Source organism: Amblyraja radiata, chromosome 14 (genome assembly GCF_010909765.2).
Source record: "Amblyraja radiata isolate CabotCenter1 chromosome 14, sAmbRad1.1.pri, whole genome shotgun sequence".
NCBI classification, from domain to species: domain Eukaryota; kingdom Metazoa; phylum Chordata; class Chondrichthyes; order Rajiformes; family Rajidae; genus Amblyraja; species Amblyraja radiata.
The window spans coordinates 30658517-30679209 of record NC_045969.1 but is presented as its reverse complement, the minus strand read 5'-3'; the positions used below and the strand labels follow the sequence as shown (position 1 = coordinate 30679209).

The 20693-nt window shown below is 44.0% G+C and overlaps 1 protein-coding gene across 1 annotated transcript in view; it reads left to right on the top strand.

Moving 5' to 3' along the window:
- The first annotated feature begins 1129 nt into the window (after positions 1 to 1129).
- Positions 1130 to 20693, top strand: part of igsf3 (immunoglobulin superfamily member 3) — a 148666-nt gene continuing 129102 nt past the window's right edge. The window contains exon 1 of the mRNA XM_033032995.1: positions 1130 to 1527. Within this exon, the coding sequence (XP_032888886.1) occupies positions 1488 to 1527 (40 nt within the window). The 5' untranslated portion in view covers positions 1130 to 1487. The remainder of the gene's footprint in view (positions 1528 to 20693) is intronic.

Genomic DNA, 20693 nt, shown 5'->3' with positions numbered 1-20693 from the left:
ATTTGGCCCATCAAGTCTACTCTGCCATTCAATCATGGCGGATCTATCTTTCTCTCTGAACCCCATTCTCCTCCCTTCTCCCCTTACACCCTCACTAATCAAGAATCTGTTCATCTCCACCTTAACAAATCCATTGACGTGGCATCCACAGCTGTCTGTGGCAATGAATTCCACAGATTCACTACCCTCTAACTACAGAAATTCCTTCTCGTGTCCTGTCTAAAGGAACGTCTTATTATTCTGAGGCTGTGCCCTCTGGTCCGAGACTCTCCCACTACGGGAAACATCCTCTCCACACTCACAGTATCCAGACCTTTCACTGTTCCGTACGTTTCAATGAGGTGCCCCCTCTTCCTTCTAAACTCCAGCGAGTACAAGCCCAGTGCCGTCAAACGCTCATCATATGTTAACCCAATTATCCCCAGGGTCATTCTCGTAAATCTCCTCTGGACCCTCTCCAACACCAGCACATCCTTCCTCAGATATGGGGCACAAAAGTGTGTTTTGCAAGCTATCCAAACAGATCAGATATACCATACATGTGTACATAAACATTGCCTGTTCGCTCCCTCCACTGATCCTGCTGAGTTCCTCCAGCGCTTTGTGTTTTGCTCATAGTTCTGTACCATTGATGTTTATTTTATTTCAACTTGAAATGTTCAGCAAAGGGGAAATAAAAAAATCACTTTAGTTCCTGTCTTTATTCCTTCCAGCCTTCGGGAGCCACACGCAGCACAGTGCAGCTCACAGCATATGTTTCCTTTGTCTCTCTCTCTCTCTCTCCCTCCCTTGTGTTCAACACTAGCTTCTCCAAGCTCTCCCTACCTCTGAATGCTCATTGATTTTTGTATCTGTACCTCTCTATCTTCGCTCTGCCCTTTCCCACTTAACATCCATTAATCTGCCCATCCCTTTAGCTCTATGTCTCCTCCCTTCCATTATCCCACCCTCCCTCTCTCCCTCCCGTCCTCTGCATCCATCCCTCTCCCTCCCCCCTACTTTCGCATCCCTCTTCATATCTCTCTCTCTCGCTCTCTCTTTCTTATCCCTCCCTCTCCATCTATTCCTCCTCCTCCTCCTCCTCCTCTCTCTCTCTCAAGGCTTGAACAACCCACCTTTCCGCCCACTATTGGACGTCGAGATCCCACCTCTTTTTCTCTTCCACTCCACTGCATCCATTCCGTCTGCTTCTGGGGCGGATCTGTCGCCTTGTTTTGAACCACCCCAGCCTATAAAGCGAGAGCCTGTGTGTTTCCAGTGTAGCCAAGTAGTCGGTGGGATGACCGTGCCGCGCTGAGAAGCTCTCGGAAATGTACCTGGCTTTAACCTTACTTCAAGCCATCCCACTGCCCTCGACTCAACACCTCCCCCTCTCTAGTAGCCTTGACCCTGGGAGCTCCACACTGCACGAAGACTGGATAGTTGTGTGAGACAACCCGGGCTGTAACGTGTTGGTGAGAGCAAATGCTTTTCAGGCGGTTGCAACAATGAAGTGCATTCCCATCCAGTTGGTCGCGTTGCTTTTGGGTGAGTCGTGTCCATTCTCTCTTTAACCGCTGCCGTGAATTGTTATTGAGATTAACTGCTGAGATGAATCAAAAAGTAGAGGCTAGGAATTTGCGGTCTACTGTGATTTTTGTGTTTTGTGTGTGTGTGTTTTTGAATGTGTTTGGGGGAGGGGAATGGGATCTTTAAGTGTCTTCAGAGGTCCTCTGATGAACTTGTGACTTTTTGTTTGGAAATTGACATTATTTAACTGCACACGATATTAAAATTGAATTGAATAATCGAATATTTTTTTTATTAGCCAAGTGTGTATACATACAAGGAATTTGCCTTGGTGCTTTGCTCGCAAGTAACAACACGATATACATTAGTAGACAATTCAAACTAAAACATTATGATTTAAACATATGAAGAATTAAATAAAGTACCAGAGCACAAAATGCAGCGTTGGAAAGGTTGAACATGTTGAACTCCACCTATTTGTTTTTCTGGCGGAGATTCATAGATTCTTGATGAATAAACGTGTCAATGGTTATGGGGAGCAGGCAAGAGAATGTGGTTGAGAGGGAAAGATAGATCAGCCATGGTTGAATGATGATGTAGACTGGATGGGCCGAATGGCCTAATTCTGCTCCTATGTTTTATGAGCTTATGAAAATTCAATCGATCTCGGGAGTGGCTTCAATCTGGCTCCTGGGTACAAAACAAGCAATATTTGTGTAGGGAGGAACTGCAGACGCTGGTTCCTCTTACACCGAAGACAGACACAAAATGTTGGAGTAACTCAGTGGGACAGGCAGCATCTCTGGAGAAAAGGAATAGGTGGTGTTTTGGATCAAGACCCTTCTTCAGACTGAGAGTCAGGGGAGTCGGCCTGAAGAAAGGTCCCGACCTGAAACTCCACCTATTTGTTTTTCTCCAGAGATGCTGCCTGACCCGCTGAGTCATTCTGTGTCTATCTTTGAGTATTTGAGCCATATTTTTGCATAAACGAGCCATTTAACTGGTAGTTTTAGTGAACGCCACACTTGCATCTTGCTCTCATCAGACAGTGAAGATATTTTTATCCTCTTTATCATTAATAGCCCTTGATAGAACTAGTGATATTCATGCTCGGTGGGTTAGCGTTGTGTTTAAGATCTGCCTGTTTGTTTACACGGCCCATCTAGACTGATATCAGATGGGGTTAATTAATTCAGTTTAAATTGTCTAGGTGTGTATGAAGCTTATTGAATTATGATCACCGTTCCTTGCTTTGTAAATGGTGAGTGCTTTGAGAATATCACTTTAGGTACAGCTTTAGAATCAAGGGAACACTAGACTAATTCTACACAATGAGCGTCTGAAGAAGGGTCTGGACCTGAAACATCACCTATTCCTTTTCTCCAGAAATGGTGCCTGTCCTGCTGACTTACTCCAGCTTTTTGTGTCTATCTTCAATCTAAACCAGCATCTGCAATTCCTCCCTACACATTTTATCTATTCCATGAGATTTGGTCTTCAATATCCTCTGATCTCAATTTAAGCTGTACACACAGTTGTACAATTTAAGACCATAATAAGACATAGGAGCAGAATTATGCCATGCATCCCAACAAGTCGGCTCCTATGTTCAATCATGGCTGATCTATCTTCCCTCACAACCCCATCCTCCAGCCTTATCCGTGTAACCTTTTATGCCCTTCCTAATCAAGATAAAAATCCTCCTGGGTTTATTTGAAATTATTCCTTTAGCATATTTTGATTTTTGGTTTGTATCCCAATAACATTAGGGCAGCACAGTGGTGCAGCAGTAGTTGCTGCCTTAGAGCGCCAGAGTTATAGAACCCAGAGACTCCAGGTTTGATCCTGACCTCGGGTGCTCTCTGTATGGAGTGCGCACGTTCTCCCAGTGACCGTGTGAGATTCCTCTGGGTGCTCCGGTTTCCTCCCACATCCAAAAAAACACTTGTGTGTTTGCAGGTTAATTGGCACTCTGTAAATTGCCCCTAGTGTGTAGGGAGTGTATGCAAAGGTGGGATAATATAGAACTAGTGTGAACGGGTGATTGATGGTTGATGTGGACTCGGTGGGTCGAAGAGCCTGTTTCCACATTGTATCTCTAAACTCAACAAAACAAAATCGAGTGAGTTAATTTATAACTTAAATTATAAATTATAATTAATTTACTTATTGGGATACATATAAAAAATGGCAAATTCAAATAAATCCTAAAGGAAATTTTGCTTGATTGGGAAGGGCATCAAAGATTACATGGAGAAAGCAGGAGAATGGGGTTGAGAGGAAAAGATAGATCAGATAATGGTTGAATTATATTATAATTTAAGTTCTAAATTAACACACTCACTTAATTTAACTTTTTGTTCAGTTAACAGATATAATAATAAAAGATTTATAATAAATTAAATACATGATAGTTTATATTATGAAAAGGAGCCGGTTAGATTCAGCCATATTCACCAATGTAATTCCAGGGAAAGGGGGGAAAAACAAATGTGTGAGATTTGGGGAAAATTCTGGCAAATTCCTATTTTTTCCCAAACGTCACTGAGAAACCATGGTAGTCTAAGCATATCATCGACAGCTAGCAAGTAACAGATCCCATATGTCTAGAAACGCATTCTCACAGGCAGCTGCAAAGTTCCCACTTACAGTAAAGCAATGAATCCTTTCTGCATGTTTTAGCACTTAATTCCAGAGAGTGCTCTAATGCTAACTCATGGTTCATGGATGATATCAGTGTGAGTTGTGTCCTGCATTTTTGTCCCATTTAAAATGATCGTATCAAGTCGGGCTGTCTGCAAACCCTAGGTTGTGGAGAGTTATGTAATTCCACATCTCTCCCCTCCCCCCCCCCCCCCCCCCCCCCCCCCATCCTCTCAGTCACCACAACGATCTGTCACAGTAATTCTCAAAGCTTGTTTCCTCATCCCGACGTTTTCAGGCTGCGTTACATTCAGTTCAGCTTCCTGTGCAATTTCAGAGCTCCAGTATCCTTTACACACAAGGAACTGCAGATGTGGGTGAGACCTATCTTCTCTCGCCCGTACTACAAACAGTCTGAAGAAGGATCCCAACCCGATACGTCACCTATCCATGTTCTCCAGAGATGCTGCCTGAACCGCTGAGTTACTCCAGCACTTTGTAGTTTTTTCTCTCCAGTATCCTTTCCCTTGAATAGGGAGTGAAGCAGGACATAGTTTTTTGTTGTGACATAAGGCTACAGGGCATAGGTTTAAGGTGAGAGGGGCAAGGTTTAAAGGTGATGTGCAGGGCAAGTTGTTTTACACAGAGAGTGGCGAGTGCCTGGAATGTGCTGCCAGGGGTGGAGGTGGAGGCAGATATGATAGTGGCATTAAAGAGGCTTTGTTATATGTGCAGGGAATGAAGGTACATGGATCGTGTACGTCGGCGGAGATTAGTTTAACTTGGCATAACGTTTGTCATGGACATTGGAGGTCGAAGGGCCTGTTCTTGTGATACTCTGTTTTCAGTCTGAAGAAAGGTTCTGATCTGAAACGTCACTCCTACTGTTTCTCCAGAGATACTGCCTGACCCGTTTAGTCACATCAGCACTTTGTGTCTATCTTTGGTATAAACCAGCATTTGCAGTTCTTGTTTCTACTTCCTGTGTAGTACTGTTTTACATCCTATGATCAGAGCTGTAAGCATTAAATGTCCATTTTAGTGTTGAGTGTGAAGCTGATCTGTGTCTGAGGGCTACGATAGATTTTCCATTAGTCCTTTGAATTTGATCCCAATACATCTAGTGTTCCCAGTCTTAGAAACGTGATAGCTTAAATTTTCCATTGTGTGCACTCAAAGGTTCTTCAGAATCAATGTGCACAACCCTCAGCAAATGTGTTGTGTTTGCAGATGTGTATACAGCATGGAAACAGGCCCTTCAGCCCACGTTGTTCCATATCGAGCACAATACCACCCCATTGACCTCCCACACTGCTCTATGGAGTAGGTGTAAAATGAACTAACACCAATCTCCATCGAGTAGAAAACTAAAACATTATGCATGTAGTAAAATGGCTACTTTGTGCCCTTCCTCCACACACACTTCAAGTATATTATGTTAGAGTCCTACAGCGCAGAAACTGGCTCTTTGGCCCAACTCATCCATGCCAACCAAGGTGCCCCATCTAAGCTTTCTCCCATTTTCCCGCGTTCGGCCCATACCCCTCTAAACATTTCCTATCATAGAAACATAGAAATTAGGTGCAGGAGTAGGCCATTCGGCCCTTCGAGCCTGCACCGCCATTCAATATGATCATGGCTGATCATCCAACTCAGTATCCCGTACCTGCCTTCTCTCCATACCCTCTGATCCCCTTAGCCACAAGGGCCACATCTAACTCCCTCTTAAATATAGCCAATGAACTGGCCTCGACTACCCTCTGTGGCAGAGAGTTCCAGAGATTCACCACTCTCTGTGTGAAAAAAGTTCTTCTCATCTCGGTTTTAAAGGATTTCCCCCTTATCCTTAAGCTGTGACCCCTTGTCCTGGACTTCCCCAACATCGGGAGCAATCTTCCTGCATCTAGCCTGTCCAACCCCTTAAGAATTTTATAAGTTTCTATAAGATCCTCCCTCAATCTCCTAAATTCTAGAGAGTATAAACCAAGTCTATCCAGTCTTTCTTCATAAGACAGTCCTGACATCCCACGAATCAGTCTGGTGAACCTTCTCTGCATTATCCATGTACCTTTCCAAGAGTCTCTTTATGGTACCTGTCTCAACTATCCCGTCATGAGTCTGAAGAAGGGTCCCGACCCCAAAACGTCACCTATCCATGTTCCCCAGAGACCAGCTAAGTTACTCCAGCACTTTGTGTCTTTTTTTTTTGCAAACCAACATCTGCAGTTCCTTGTATCTACCTCCTCTGCCAGCTTGTTCCGTAAACCCACCACCCTTTGAGCGAAAATAGTTCAAAGTCATTTAAAATGGTGGGAAGAAATGCTGTTAATATTATATTTGCCACTTTTTTGTTTATTGCTTTATTAAATTTCATTGTGTATAAATTCATGAGAGGAATAGATTGGGTAGATGCACAGAGTCTTTTGCCCAGAGTAGGGGAATCCAGAAGCAGAGAACATAGGTTTAAGATGAAGGGGGAAAGATTTAATAGGAATCTGCAGGGTAACATTTTCACACAAAGGATGGTGGGTGTATGGAACAAGCTGCCAGAGGAGGTATTTGAGGCGGGTACAATGCAAGTTTAATAAATGATTAGACAGTACATGGATAGGATAGGTTTAGAGGAATATGGGCCAAAAGCAGGCAGGTAGGACTAGTGTAGGCATGTTGGTTAGAGTGGGCAAGTTGGGCTGAAAGACACCTGTCTAAATGCTTCTTTAATGTTGCTATAGTACCTGCCTCAACTACCTCGTTCCATACACCAATTGCCTTATGTGTGGAAAAAGTACTAGATAAAATCCAGTATAGTCCGATCAAAGACAGTCCTAGAGTCTCCAATGAGGTAGATAGTAGCTCAGGGCTGCTCTTTAGTTGTTGGTAGGATGGTTCAGATGATAACAGCTGGGAAGAAACTGTCCCTGAATCTGAAGGTATGTGTTTTCACACTTTTCCTTTTGACCCGATGGGAGAGGGCGGAGAAGTGGGAGTGGCCAGGGTGAGACTTGTTTAAGACCTACGACTCGAGTATTAGTTTTCAGCAGAATGGAATGTGATTATGTACGTTGGTCTGAAAATTGTCAAAGTTTGGCTACAAGTAATTTTTGGGAGCTTTTAAAAGGAAAGGAGATGTGAAGTAATCTTGGCGTTACACCACGATGTGAAATGGATCTGTGATTGCCGGCTATTCTCGGAACAGAGTGTGATGTACTGCCTCATCAAGGGGTGTGATTAGATATCCCTGCAGAATCCTGTCATATACATCACCCCACCTGCTGTGTGATGGGGAACTGCCTAATGCTCATCTATTGTGCCATTGTTTTTTATTTCCCCCAACTTTTGGAAGTTTCCCAGCAACGTAACTAGTGGCACAGCATTAAAGTCGCTACCTCACAGCGCCAGAGACCCAGGTTCACCCTGACTACGGGTGCTGTCTGTGTGGAGTTTGCACGTTCCCCCTGTGCCCGCATGGGTTTTCTCTAGGTGCTCCGGTTTCTTCCCACATCCCAAAGACGTACAGGTTTGTAGGTTAATTAAAAATTGTCCCTAGTGTATATAGGACAGAACAAGTGTGAACGGGTGATCGCTGGTCAGTGCGGACCTGGTGGGTTTGAAAGTCCTCTTTCCCCGCTGTATCTCTATAACTGAACTCTCCAATAGAGTCAAGAGTGTTCAATGTTCTATGTTGCCCAGGAACAAAGGAGATTATAAAATGTGGTGGATGCTTCCCGGACCACACGGGTACTGACCTCGCCACCATCGATGGGATCTACAGGAGTCGCTGCCTCAGAAAAGCAGCCAGCTCCCTGGCCACACTCTCCTTTGACTCCTGTCATCGGAAAGATGGTACAGGAAGGAGCCTGAAAACTGTAACATTCAGGAGCAGCTTCTTCCTGACAACCAACAGGCTCGTGAACACTGCTAAACTATGAAGTGTCCTGGCTGCACTAATGATTTGTTGTGCATTAATATAATTTTTTTTGTGATTTATTGATTTATTTGTTTATGATGTTGTATAACCATATAACCATTACAGCACGGAAACAGGCCATCTCGGCCCTTCAAGTCCGTGCCAAACACTTATCTTGGGTATTTTGTTTTCAGGCCTGTTATGCTGTTGCGAGTAAGAAGTTAATTGTTCCGTTGTCGATACATATCACAATTAAACATTATCGACTCTTGCTAACCATGGAACGATGAAATTCTTTCTTGCAGCAGCTTAACACGCCTGTAAACACAGAACTGATTGATATCATAATAACCAATAACGACAATAAATTAAAACAAAAAACGAAATTGGTGCAAAACGCCCAAGGTCCCTAGTGCAACCAAGATGGTTCATAGTTTAGTTGGCGTTTCTAGTGTTCAAGAGCTGTTACTGAACTTGGAAGGTAGATAAAAATGCTGGAGAAACTCAGCGGGTGAGGCAGCATCTAAGGAGCGAAGGAATAGGTGACGTTTCGGGTCGAGCCCCTTCTTCAGACTGAAACTGGAGGTCAGTTTTCAGAGTGTACCTTCTTCCTGATGGCAGGAGGCGGCACACTAGCACAGTGGTAGAGTTTCTGCCTTACAGCACCAGAGACCCAGGTTGGATCCTGACTACGGGCGCTGTCTGTATGTTCTCCCTGTTTGACTGCGAGGGTTTTCTCCGGCCGCTCCAGATTCCTCCCACATTCCAACGACATGCGGGTTTGAGGGTTAATTGGCTTCTGTAAATTGTTCCTACTAGGATAGTGCAAGTGCACGGGGTGATCGATGGTCGGTGGGTGGAATGGTCTGTTCCCACGGTGATCTCTACATTCTAAAGAGTGTAGTAAGAGTGTGGCCAGAGTGGTGTGGGTCTCTGATGATGCTGGCTGCCTTTTTGAGGCTCACTTACGCTCAGCCTATACTATGGTGCGAATAAACAGTGGTGTGAATATTGATTTCTCTAACTTCATGTAATCCTTGCTTCCCCTCTCTCTCCATCCCTCCCTCACACTAGTCATCGTACTAGTTTCACTGTCGTCCTGCTGAGTTTCACTCTTTGTATTGCACGTTATACCTTCCCCCACAGCCATCAATGGACCATTGTGGGCTCCACCTTTCCTGGATCATTGTTGCTGGCTTTGGGCTGTCTTTTTGGATATCTTTCATTAATTTGCTCTTTGTACTTTTTTTGCATATCTCTGTGCCCTCTCCCCTGACTATCAGCCTGAAGAAGGGTCTCGACCCGAAACATCACCTATCCCTTGTCTCCAGAGAAGCAGCCTGAGCTGCTGTGTCACTCCAGCTTTTTGTGTCCATATCTGGTGGTAAAGGTCAAAGTGCTTGGGATCTATTCTCTGGTTTTGGGAAGGGAATAAACTTGCAAATCTCTGCCTAACTGTGCTGAAAGCATTGTTGTGTAAGAGTGTGATAAAGGAATCAAGGATTGATGGATTTAAGATAGGAGTTTGTAGTCCTAATGGCCTCTGGGAAGAAACTCCTTCTGAACCTCTCCGTTCTCACAGCATGGCAACGGAGGCGTTTGCCTGACCGTAGCAGCTGGAACAGTCCGTTGCAGGGGTGGAAGGGGTCTCCCATGATCTTATTGGCTGAGGGTCAGGTGAAAAGGAAAAAGGAGATGTAGACGGTGAAACATAGAGTGATGTAGAACAAATGAATACAAGATATGCAAAGAGTAAGGATGATCAAGGAAAGGTGGGGCCCACAATGGTCCATTGTTGGCTGTAGACTAGGTGATAAGGAGTTATCCAGACAATGAAACGATGACTGGGTATGGCTTGGAGTTGGTCATGTCTGTTGTTCTGTTCCTTGCAGACATGTCCTTGCCTCATTTTGTCTTAATAAGCGACAATCTGATAGTCACATTTTGCACAGCTTGCACTGATGAAAGAGTTTGTTTAATGCACAAGACAGTTTCTCCATGACCGTATCCACAATTGTTTTATTTTGCTGCTACTTCCTGCAGATAATAAATTAAATACCGGAAATGCCAAAAATCTGAAAGTTAAAACAAATTACTGAGCAGGTCGGGCTGATCTCCCAAGAAAGATCATCAATTGAATGTTAGCTCTGTTTCTCTATTCACGGATGCAGGTTAACCTGCCGAGCAACTCCAAAATCTATATTGTGTAGGAAGGATATGCCGATGCTGGTTTACACCGAAGATGGACACAAAATGTAGCGGGTCAGTGGGTCCGTCTGTAAGTCAGTGGGTCAGGCAGCATCTCTGGAGAAAAGGAGTAGGTGACGTTTCGGGTCGGAGCCCTTCTTTATGCTGAGATTATCTGTCTCCAATATTATTGAATTTATGTTTGCTCGTGGCCTTTATTCCGTTTGGGCAACTTACAACCCAACAGTAAAATCTCTGATTTTGGGTAACCTCCAACCTCTTTTTCACCTCCTTTCCCTCCCCTGCGCCCCATCTGCACTTCCACTTATTAGCCCCCCCCCCCCCCCCCCACAATCCACAACTCTTGAAACCTGTCTCACACCTACTGTTCTTATCTCTGGCCTTTGTTCCAAACATCTGCCTGTGGAAAAAAATCCCCTTTGCCTGTGTCGACCAATTGCCTGATGCCCTGTACTGCCTCTCCCATCCATCTTTCTTCCCCCCCCCCCCCCCCCCCCCACGTCATCTATCCATGTTCTCCAGAGATGCTGCCTGACCCACTGAGTTACTCCAGGCTAGATGCAGGAGAAGTGTTCCTGATATTGGGGGAGTCCAGAACCAGGGGGTCACAGTTTAAGAATAAGGGGTAGGCCATTTATGACTGAGATGAGGGAAAACTTTTTTCATCCAGAGAGTTGTGAATCTGTGACATTGAAGGCAGTGGTGGCCAATTCACTGGATGTTTTCAAGAGAGAGTTAGATATAGCTCTTAGGGCTAACGGAATCAAGGGATATGAGGATAAAGCAGGAATGGGGTACTGATTGTGGATGATCAGCCATGATCATATTGAATGGTGGTGCTGGCTCAAAGGGCTGAATGGACTACACCTGCACTTATTTTCTATGTTTCTATGTGTCCGTTTGTGTATTAACCAGCACCTGCAGATCTTTGTTTCTGCTTTGACCATTTGTTCTGTAGCTTTGCCCATCAATGACCCACATGTACAGCCACTGTTCACTTTATCTTCCAACAAAGCCAGTTGTTTACAAACAGCGTGTGTTGGCAGTAGTTTGTTCTCTCTGTAAGACTCAGTTAATCACACAGAGTACAGTTGATCTCACTTGCACTGTATGTGGGGAGCGTCAAGGGTTAAGAACGTTTTATTGATATATGTATCCCGGCCACTCCCCTCTTCTCCCATCTCACATCAGGCAAGAGGTACAGAAATTTGAAAACTCGTACCTCTAGATTCGGGGACAGTTCCATCCCAGCTGTTATCAGGCAACCGAACCATCCTCTCCAACTAGAGAGCAGTCCTGACCTCCCATCTACCTCACTGAACACCCTTGAACTACTTTTTATAGACTTTATTGGACTTTATCTTGCACCAAACGATATATCCTTTATCCTGTATGTGAACACAATGGACAGCTTGATTGTAATCATGTATCGTCTTTCCATTGACTGGAGAGCATGCAATAAAAAAGCTTTTCACTGTAGCTCGGTACATGTGGTGATAAACTAAGCTAAGTGTACTGAAACAACCCAATAAAATTCCAAAGCAGTTAAAATGGGGAGAGAACATCTTGCATCATTGAGACCTAAATGCCATTACAATTTTCAAGAGACAAGTCCAGAGTGTGGGAGGAAACTGACGCACCCGTAGAAACCTACACAGTCATAGGGAGAACATGCAAACTCCGTACCTGACCGATGTTGTCAGGTTCGAACTCGGGTCTCTGGTGCTGCAAGGCAGCAACTCTTATGCTGCGCCACCGTGCCGCCCTCTCTAAACCTGTACCATCCCAGGTTATAGTGGGCAATCTGATAACGGGCAATCTGATAACGGGCACCATTACCCTTCACCCCCACCTATGGTTGGTTGTAATGAGGGTTTACTGCAAATGCACTGCATTTTCTGAATTGAACATCACTGCCTGCACTGTGCACTGGGGGTGGAATGAATGAAGGATGTGGATGGGTTAACACCTCTTTGTCATGGACGTTTTTTTGAATTTATTGTGAATTGCTGAAGCTGTAGTGAAACAGCTTGGCCAGTGGTGCATGCATTTGTATAATTAATAAACTCTTGCCTCACCCCTGGTCCATAAACAACTGTCAGCTATTTTAAAAACTAGCTGTCCCCGTTAATACTGAAAACCATCAGTACAATATAGAGCAATTATGTGTTGGGAAGAAGAGGTTTAGGATGAGGTTTATTATTGTCACGTGTAACGAGGCAAAGCTTTGTTTTCTATGCTATCCTATCATCAGATAAGGCCATACATAAATGCAATTGAGCCAAACTCAAGTACGATATGTACATCATAGGTGAGGATACAATATAGTTCTCTGCATTGTAGCGCATCAGTTCCTTAGACAAAGTCCAATGTCCGCAATGGGGTAGAGGTGAATCTAACAGTACCCTAACTTATGGATGGACTGTTCAGAAGCCTGATAACAATGGTAAAGAAACTATTCCTGAGTCTGGTGGCATGCACTTTAAAGCTCCTATACCGTTTGCCAAATGGGAGCAGGGAGAAGAAGGAATGACCGGGGTGGGACAAGTCTTTGATTATGTTGGCTATTTTTCCGAGGTGGCGTGAAATGTAGATGAAGTCAATGGTGGGGAGTCTGGTCTGTGTGATTAACTGGGTTACATCCACAACTCTCTGCAATTTTTCACAATCTTGGGCAAACCAAGGTGTAGTGTGCTTTCTGTGGCAAATCTGTAGGAGTTTGTAAGAGTCATTGGAGACAAGTGGATTTTCCCCAGTCCCAGGAAACAGAGGCGTTTGTGTGCCTTCTTGTGCTTTAGAAAGGAGATGAGGAGGAATTTATTTCGTCAGAGGGTGGTGAATCTGTGGAATTCATTGGATATTTTTAAGGCGGAGATTGATAGATCCTTGATTGGTCAGGTTGTCAGGGGTTATAGGGAGAAGGCCATAGGATAGGGTTGAGAGGGACAGATAGATCAGCCATGATTGAATGGCGGGGTAGACCTGATGGGCCGAAGAGCCTAATTCTGCTGCTAGAACTTATAATCTTATAAATATCTCGCATACTTGTTTGGCTCAAGATGAATGTTGTCCACAATGGATATAAACGGCCCAACCCTGAAATTATTGTGGGTGCTTCAGTGAAAAGTGAAACAAAAAATCTTTGCCACCACATAAAATCGAAAACTATTGAAGAACAAATGCCAAGTATCCTGGAGTGCAAACTCTCGGGTGCATCATTATTTTGCTCTATATGACATGGTTGGATCCAAAACCCAATTGCTAAATGTAATTTTGTGCACTCTACATGCACAGGAACTCAGTTAATCTCATTGTCTCCAGAAAGAAAACGTTTATCTTATCTTCTGACTACATGTCCTTGTAGCTGTATGTTCAAGACCTTGAGATTTACTTATCTTTCAAGCGAGCCCACTTACTTCCCCAAGAATCTAATTGTCTTTCTGAATGAGTCTGCTTGCATCACATAATGACTGTTAGAAGACAACTCCATTTTAGTTTGAAAGCCTGTTTTAACCTTTACATTACACCAGCCTATATGTAGAAACAAAGGACTGCAGATGATTGTTTATACCAAAGATAAACACAAAGTGCTGGAGTAACTCAGCAGGGTCAGGCAGCATCTCTAGAGAAAAAAGGATGGGTGACATTTTGGGTTGGGAACCTTCTGAAAGTAGTGGTGTTTCAAATCCCTGTTCCATTCCCCTACTGACCTTTCTGTCCTGGGCCTCGTCCATTGCCACCCTCCCTACTTTAAGTCTGAAGAAGGGTTCCAACCCAAAACATCTATATTACTAAAAGTCTGATCTTGACCACTTCCTGTGGTTCTGTATATTGATTTTTTTTTTTTAAACGCTGCCACTTATGACTGATTTTTGGCCATCTTACTCAGAGTCCCCCTCCGCTGTGCAGGCCAAGAGGATTTTACCCATCGATTAAAAAGTAAAAGAGTTATTAGTGTTTAAAAAATGGTGAGAATCTCTCCCCTGTCATTCACGCCATGAAGGCCACGCCCCTTCCGGTGGGAGGGGGGCGGGATTATGAAACCCGGAAGCGTGGGTGTGGATCAGTCTCTGCAAGATGGGGGAGGGAGAGGTCATGACTGAGCTGTGAATCAACATAACACACTGAATGTCTACTGCACTGTGTGTGGTGTTTTGTGTGGTGGTGGCTTTGCACCCTGCTTAAAATGGTATGAAACAGCATTTGAATTAGGTGGTCTTACACCTTGCTTGAAGTGGTATAAAACTGCACTTGAATTTGGTGGCCTTGCACCCTGCTTGAAATGGTATGAAACTGCACTTGAATTTGGTGGCCTTGCACCCTGCTTGAAGTGGCATGAAACTGCACTTGAATTTGATGGCCCTGCACACTGCTTGAAGTGGTAGGAAATTGCACTTGAATTTGATGGCCTTGCACCCTGCTTGAAATGGTAGGAAACTGCATTTAAATTTGGTGGCCTTGCACCCTGCTTGAAATGGAATTTTAAGGAATAGCCGTGAGTCAACTGCCAGCCCACCAACCGTGAGTGAGCTGCCACCCCAAGAATCCTTTTGGCCCACAATGTCCATACTAGCCCTCTGGAAACCAGTCCCTTCAACCCACAACACCCATACTAGCACTCCAGAAAGCCCCCCCCCCCCCAACTGGCCACCAATATTGGAATTGGTGGAGAGGTGGAATATTGCGTTGGGGGACCAGCCCTCCCGTGTGAACATGGGACCCGACGGGTCCCACTTAGTCTAGCCATCTATTATTTTTCTCCTGATATACTGTATAGACCACTGAGTTATTCTAGCATTTTGTGTCTATCTATTACACAAACATACTTGTTTCCAGCAATCAGGCTAGTAAACACCACCACAAACACCAACTAAACTACAAACTCTCTTGATTACTCTCGGGAATCTGGGGCTTTTGTTTTGTTTTGCACTAATCAATTTTTATTTGTTTTATTGTGTTAACTATTGAGTGCTGTTATGCAGATGAAAGTAGGAATTTCATTGTTCCATTTGATACATATGGCAATTAAACCGCCATAAACCGCTGTTGGTGGTGGTTGGTACTTGACAACTTCCTGTTTGCACTGTATATTGATTTTAGATAAAACGCTAACTCTTACGGCTGTGATTTTTGGCCATCTTACTCAGTCCCCAGAGACCCAGGTTCAATTCTCACTACAGGTGCTGTCCCTACAGAGTTTGTACATTCTCCCTAAAGTATGTCAGTGTGATGCAGGGGTTAATACAGGACTGTCATATGCTGAGAGAATGGAACAGCTAGGCTTGTACACTCTGGAGTTTAGAAGGATGAGAGGAGTTCTCATTGAAACACATAAGATTGTTAAGGGCTTGGACACGCTAGAGGCAGGAAACATGTTCCAGATGTTGGGGGAGACCAGAACCAGGGGCCACAGATTAAGAATAAGGAGTAAGCCATTTAGAACGGAGACGAGGAAACACTTTTTCTTACAGAGAGTGGTGACTCTGTGGAATTCTCTGCCTCAGAGGGCAGTGGAGGCAGGTTCTCTGGATGCTTTCAAGAGAGAGCTAGATAGGGCTCTTAAAAATAGCGGAGTCAGGGGATATGGGGAGAAGGCAGGAACGGGGGACTGATTGGGGATGATCAGCCATGATCACATTGAATGGCGGTGCTGGCTCGAAGGGCCGAATGGCCTACTCCTGCACCTATTGTCTATTATCTATTGACTAAAGGCTCTTGATTTGACTTGACTCACTTAAATTGTAGAGGCATTTAGTGCTTAATGATGCAGAGTTGCCTCTCACTGTTTTAATGGTGGTACGATGGTGCAGCGGTGGAGTTGCTGCCGTGCAGCACCAGAGACCCAGGTTCAATTCTCACTACAGGTGCTGTCTGTATAGAGTTTGTACATTCTCCCTAAAGTATGTCAGTGTGATGCAGGGGTTAATACAGGTTCCTAAAATGGAGTTGTCTGCTTACAGTCCCTATGTGGAAGAAGCAGACTCGATCAGAAAAAACATTAGGGGTCTGGGAAAAAAATTAGGTTCCCTTGGAAGAAAGGTAAATCTCAAAGTCTTTAACATATAATCCCTCTCAGTCTGAAGAAGTCTCGACCCAAAACGTCACCCATCCATGTTCTCCAGAGATGCTGCCTGAGCCGCTGAATGACTCCAGCACTTTGTGTCTATCTTCGGCTACTTGGAGTCATGTCTATCTTCGGCTACTTGGAGTCATGAGATAATATAAACCTTTTCTTACTGGAGACAACTGAGATTATTGGAGTTCCTGCTGTAATGTAATTGTGCATGTAGAGCGCATAAAATTACATTTAGCAATTGGGTTTTGGATACAACCTAGTCATATAGAGCAAAATAATGATGCAATCTGAGAGTTTACACTCCAGGATACTTGGTGCTTGTTCCTCAATGGTTTTCGGTGATTTTCATATAGAGCCAGAGATCTTCTTTTCACATCAACATGAGCCTTCCACGACAATTGAAAGCTTGGGCTGTTTATATCCAGCGTGCACAACTATGTCTTGAGCCACCAGATAATTCTAAGATCACAAAGGTATAATGTTGCATGGAATATTATATTTCATCTCTATGCGCATTCACTAATGAATTGTGGTCTTGTTGTGAACCAGTTTTTCCTGACAAGTAATTGCTTTATATTTTATGAAGCTTCTAAATAGATTATATAAAAGGCTATTTTAAAGAATCGCCTAAATCCATTAACTTAATTGCAAGTTGGCCATTAACCTCTGATAAAATCAGTCGGTTTTGTAGGGATTCAGGTGAAAATTTTGGTGGGGAATGATAATACAAAACCCAGAGCTGAACGTTTTGCGAACTGGAGTTCAGCTTTGCATTATCTCCTCTGTCCCCTACCTCCTATATCCCACCCAGTTCACTGTGCTTCTCTCTTTGTCTAACACCCTTTTCATTTCTAGCCTTTGGCAGATGAGTGGAGTATGTGGCAATCAAACTTCCTCACCCCCCCCCCCCCCACCCCCCTCACCTGTATAAGACACAAAGTGCTGGAGTAACTCAGCGAGTCAGGCTGCATCTCTGGAGAACATAGGTGGGTGAAGTTTTCAGGTTAGACCCTTCTTCAGCCTGATTAGTGTTTCTACATAATCTAAGATATCCCACCCTGAATGATTATTCATCTCCTTGTGAAAATGCTGAGAACTATGTACCGAGGAAGGGTCCCAACACAAAACATCACCTATCCATGTTTTCCAGAGACACTGCCTGACCCAAGTGCTGAGTTACTCCAACACTCGGTGTCCTTTTAGACGTTAGACTTCAAGTTTTAGAGACACATCACGGAAACAGGCCCTTCGGCTCACCGAGTAGGCATCGATCAACCCGTACACTAACACTATCCTACACACTAGAGACAATTTATAATTTTCCCGAAGCCAATTAACTTGCAAGCCTGTATGTTTTTGGATTGTGGGAGGAAACTAAAGCACCTAGAGAAAACTAACATGGTCACAGGGCGAACGTGCAAACTCTACACAGACAGCACCCGTAGTTTACTTTATTCTGAACCTTGTATTGTGCCCTTTGCTCTACCAATTGTACTTGAGTTTGGCTTGATTGTATTTCTGTATAATATTATCTGATGCATAATAAAGCTTTCCACTGTACCTGTCCCATATGACAATAATAAACAAACCTAAACGTATACATCGCTTATAAGATTTTTTTTATCTTCCCTTTCTACTTAATTATTTTCTTGGCTTATCTCCAAGCAGCTTCTGCTTTGGAAACAAAGGATAGTGTTCATCATTAGAGAGGCAACTGGATAAATTGCATCTCGTTTATGGAATTTAATACAGAAAAATGTGAGGTGTTGTGTTTTGGGAAGTCTAACATGGGTAAGACCTACACAGTGAATGGTCGGGCTCTGGGGAGTGTTGTAGAGCAGAGGGATCAGAGTGCAGGTATGTAGTTCCTTGAAGGTGGCATCACAGGTAGAAGGGATGGGCAAAAAGGCTTTGAACGCATTGGCCTTCATCAGTCAGAGTATTGAATATAGAAGTTGGGAGGTCATGTTGCAGTTATATAAGAAGTTAGTGTGGCTGCATTTAGAGTATTGTGTTCAGTTCTAGGCACCATGTTCAAGCAAAGATGTTATTAAGTTAAAGGGTGTAGAGCCTGAGTTATATCGAGGTTGAACAGGCTAGGACTATAGGTATATAAAATGATGAGAGGAATAAATCAGGTGGGTGTACAGAGTATCCTGCCCAGAGTGCTGGGAATCGAGAACCAGAGAACGTGGATTTAAGGTGAAGGGGTAAAGATTTTATAGGAATCTGAGGAGCAACATTTTCATGCAAAGGGCGGTGGGTGTATGGAATAGACTGCCGGAGGAGATAGTTATTATGATGTTTAAGAAGCAATTAGACAGGTACATGGTTAGGATAGGTTTAGAGGTATATGGGCCAAATGCAGGCAAGTGGACATGTAGATGGCACATGTTGGTTGGTGTGGGCAAGTTGGGCTGAAGGGCCTGATTCCACACTATGACTATGCTGAGGTTTGTATCTGATTATCAGTCAGTGGATGGTGTTTCTGATTATAAAACATGGCAAATTTTACATAATGTAAGCAACAGTGTAAGAAATGGGAAATCTTTTGCAATGATGAACATTGCATCGTGCGGGGTAGTTATTTTTTTACCTGGAGGGTGGTGGGGGCCTAGAACATGCTACTAGGCATGGTGGTGGAAGCAGATACAATAGTGGCGTTTAAGAGGCTTTTAGATAGGCACATGAATATGCAGTGAATGGAGGGGTATGGATCGCGTGCAGGCAGAGGAGATTAGAATGAAAGGATTCACATGGTGGTTACTTTGCAGATTACTGAGTTTGTTGTAATCCAGATGTATATCTTGAATTAGCTACGATAATCTGAAAACAATAATATGAATATGGATTTCTCTAATTTCAAATAATCCTTGCATTCCCCCTCTTTCCATCTCTCCCCATCCTAGTTGTCCTGCTAGTTTTACTGTTTGTATCCCCTCATTATCACCTCCACAGCCAGCAATGGACCATTGTGGGCTCTTTGGAGATCAGTGCTGGCTCTGATCTGTGCTGGACCTTTTCATATCTCTAGTTTCCCTCTTCCCTGACTCCGTTTGAAGAAGGGTCTTGACCTGAAATGCCACCTATTTCTCCAGAGGTACTGCCTGACCCGCTGTGTTACTCCAGCACTTTGTGTCTATCTTCAGTATAAACCAGCATCTGCAGTTCCTTCCTACACACTGAGCGGTTCAATGTTCAAAGTTGCAGCACAATTTATTGGTAACATCTTGCACTTTGCAGTGTGATAATTGTACTGAGTTGTGACTCCCAACACATTTTCCCAGAGAAGGTCACAGCCTATGCGGTGAGGATGACATGTCCCTGAGCATTGGAATGTCTTAGATGGCACTTGCCTTTAAGGCCAATCCCCCCATTGCCACCCTGCTGCCTTTCTCTGTCGAATTGATCACTAGTGCCTGAAACCCGTTGATACCATTGGTCAGGGCTTGTTCATCTCAGACCAATTCACTGTTACCAAAGATATTCCCAAAATGCTGGAGTAACTCAGCGCGTCAGGCAGCATCTCTGGAGAATGGGAATAGATGCCATTTCGGGTTGGAAACCTTTTTCAGAATGAAAGGCCAAACCAAATCGGGGTCGGCAACAGATGACCTCTGGTAGGGTGGAGTCCATAATGGTCCATTGTTGGCTGGGGAAGATGAGCTAACGACAAGAATGCAAACAGTGGAACTAGTAGATCAATTGGGGTGCGGGAGGGAGAAAGTGGAATGAGAAATGAGAAAAATCAATGTTCACACCACTGGGTTGTAAGCTGCCCAAGTGATACAAGGTGCTGTTCCTCCAATTCATTGTTACCTCCTTACTCCCCCAGAGCCAGGTTTGAAACTGGCAACTGGAGTTTGGACGAGTAGTTATTCATGGAGTCATACAGCACGGAAACAGGCCGTTTCCAGTGCACCCATTGATCACCCATTCGCACGAGGATTTTGTAGAGATACAGCATGGAAACGGGCCTTTCGGCCCACCGAGTCCATACTGACCATTAACCAGCCGTTCTCTCTGGTTCTACGTTATGCCCACTCCCTACACACGAGGTGTAATTTACAGAAGCCAAGTAACCTACAAACCCGCACGTCTTTGACACGTGGGAGGAAACCCACGTGGTCACAGGACCAACATGCAAACTAGAGTTTGGGATTGAACCTGGGTCTCTGGCGCTGTGAGGCAATAGCTCTTCCAGCTGCAACAATTAATTTAAAAATGTTTCTAGTTTATTTGTTTCCAGCATGCAAATATGGGCAACAAGACCATTGATCACTCATTTACATTAATCAAATCCAACTTTATCAGCTCCATATTGTTCTCAGTTCCCTCCACATTCTACCA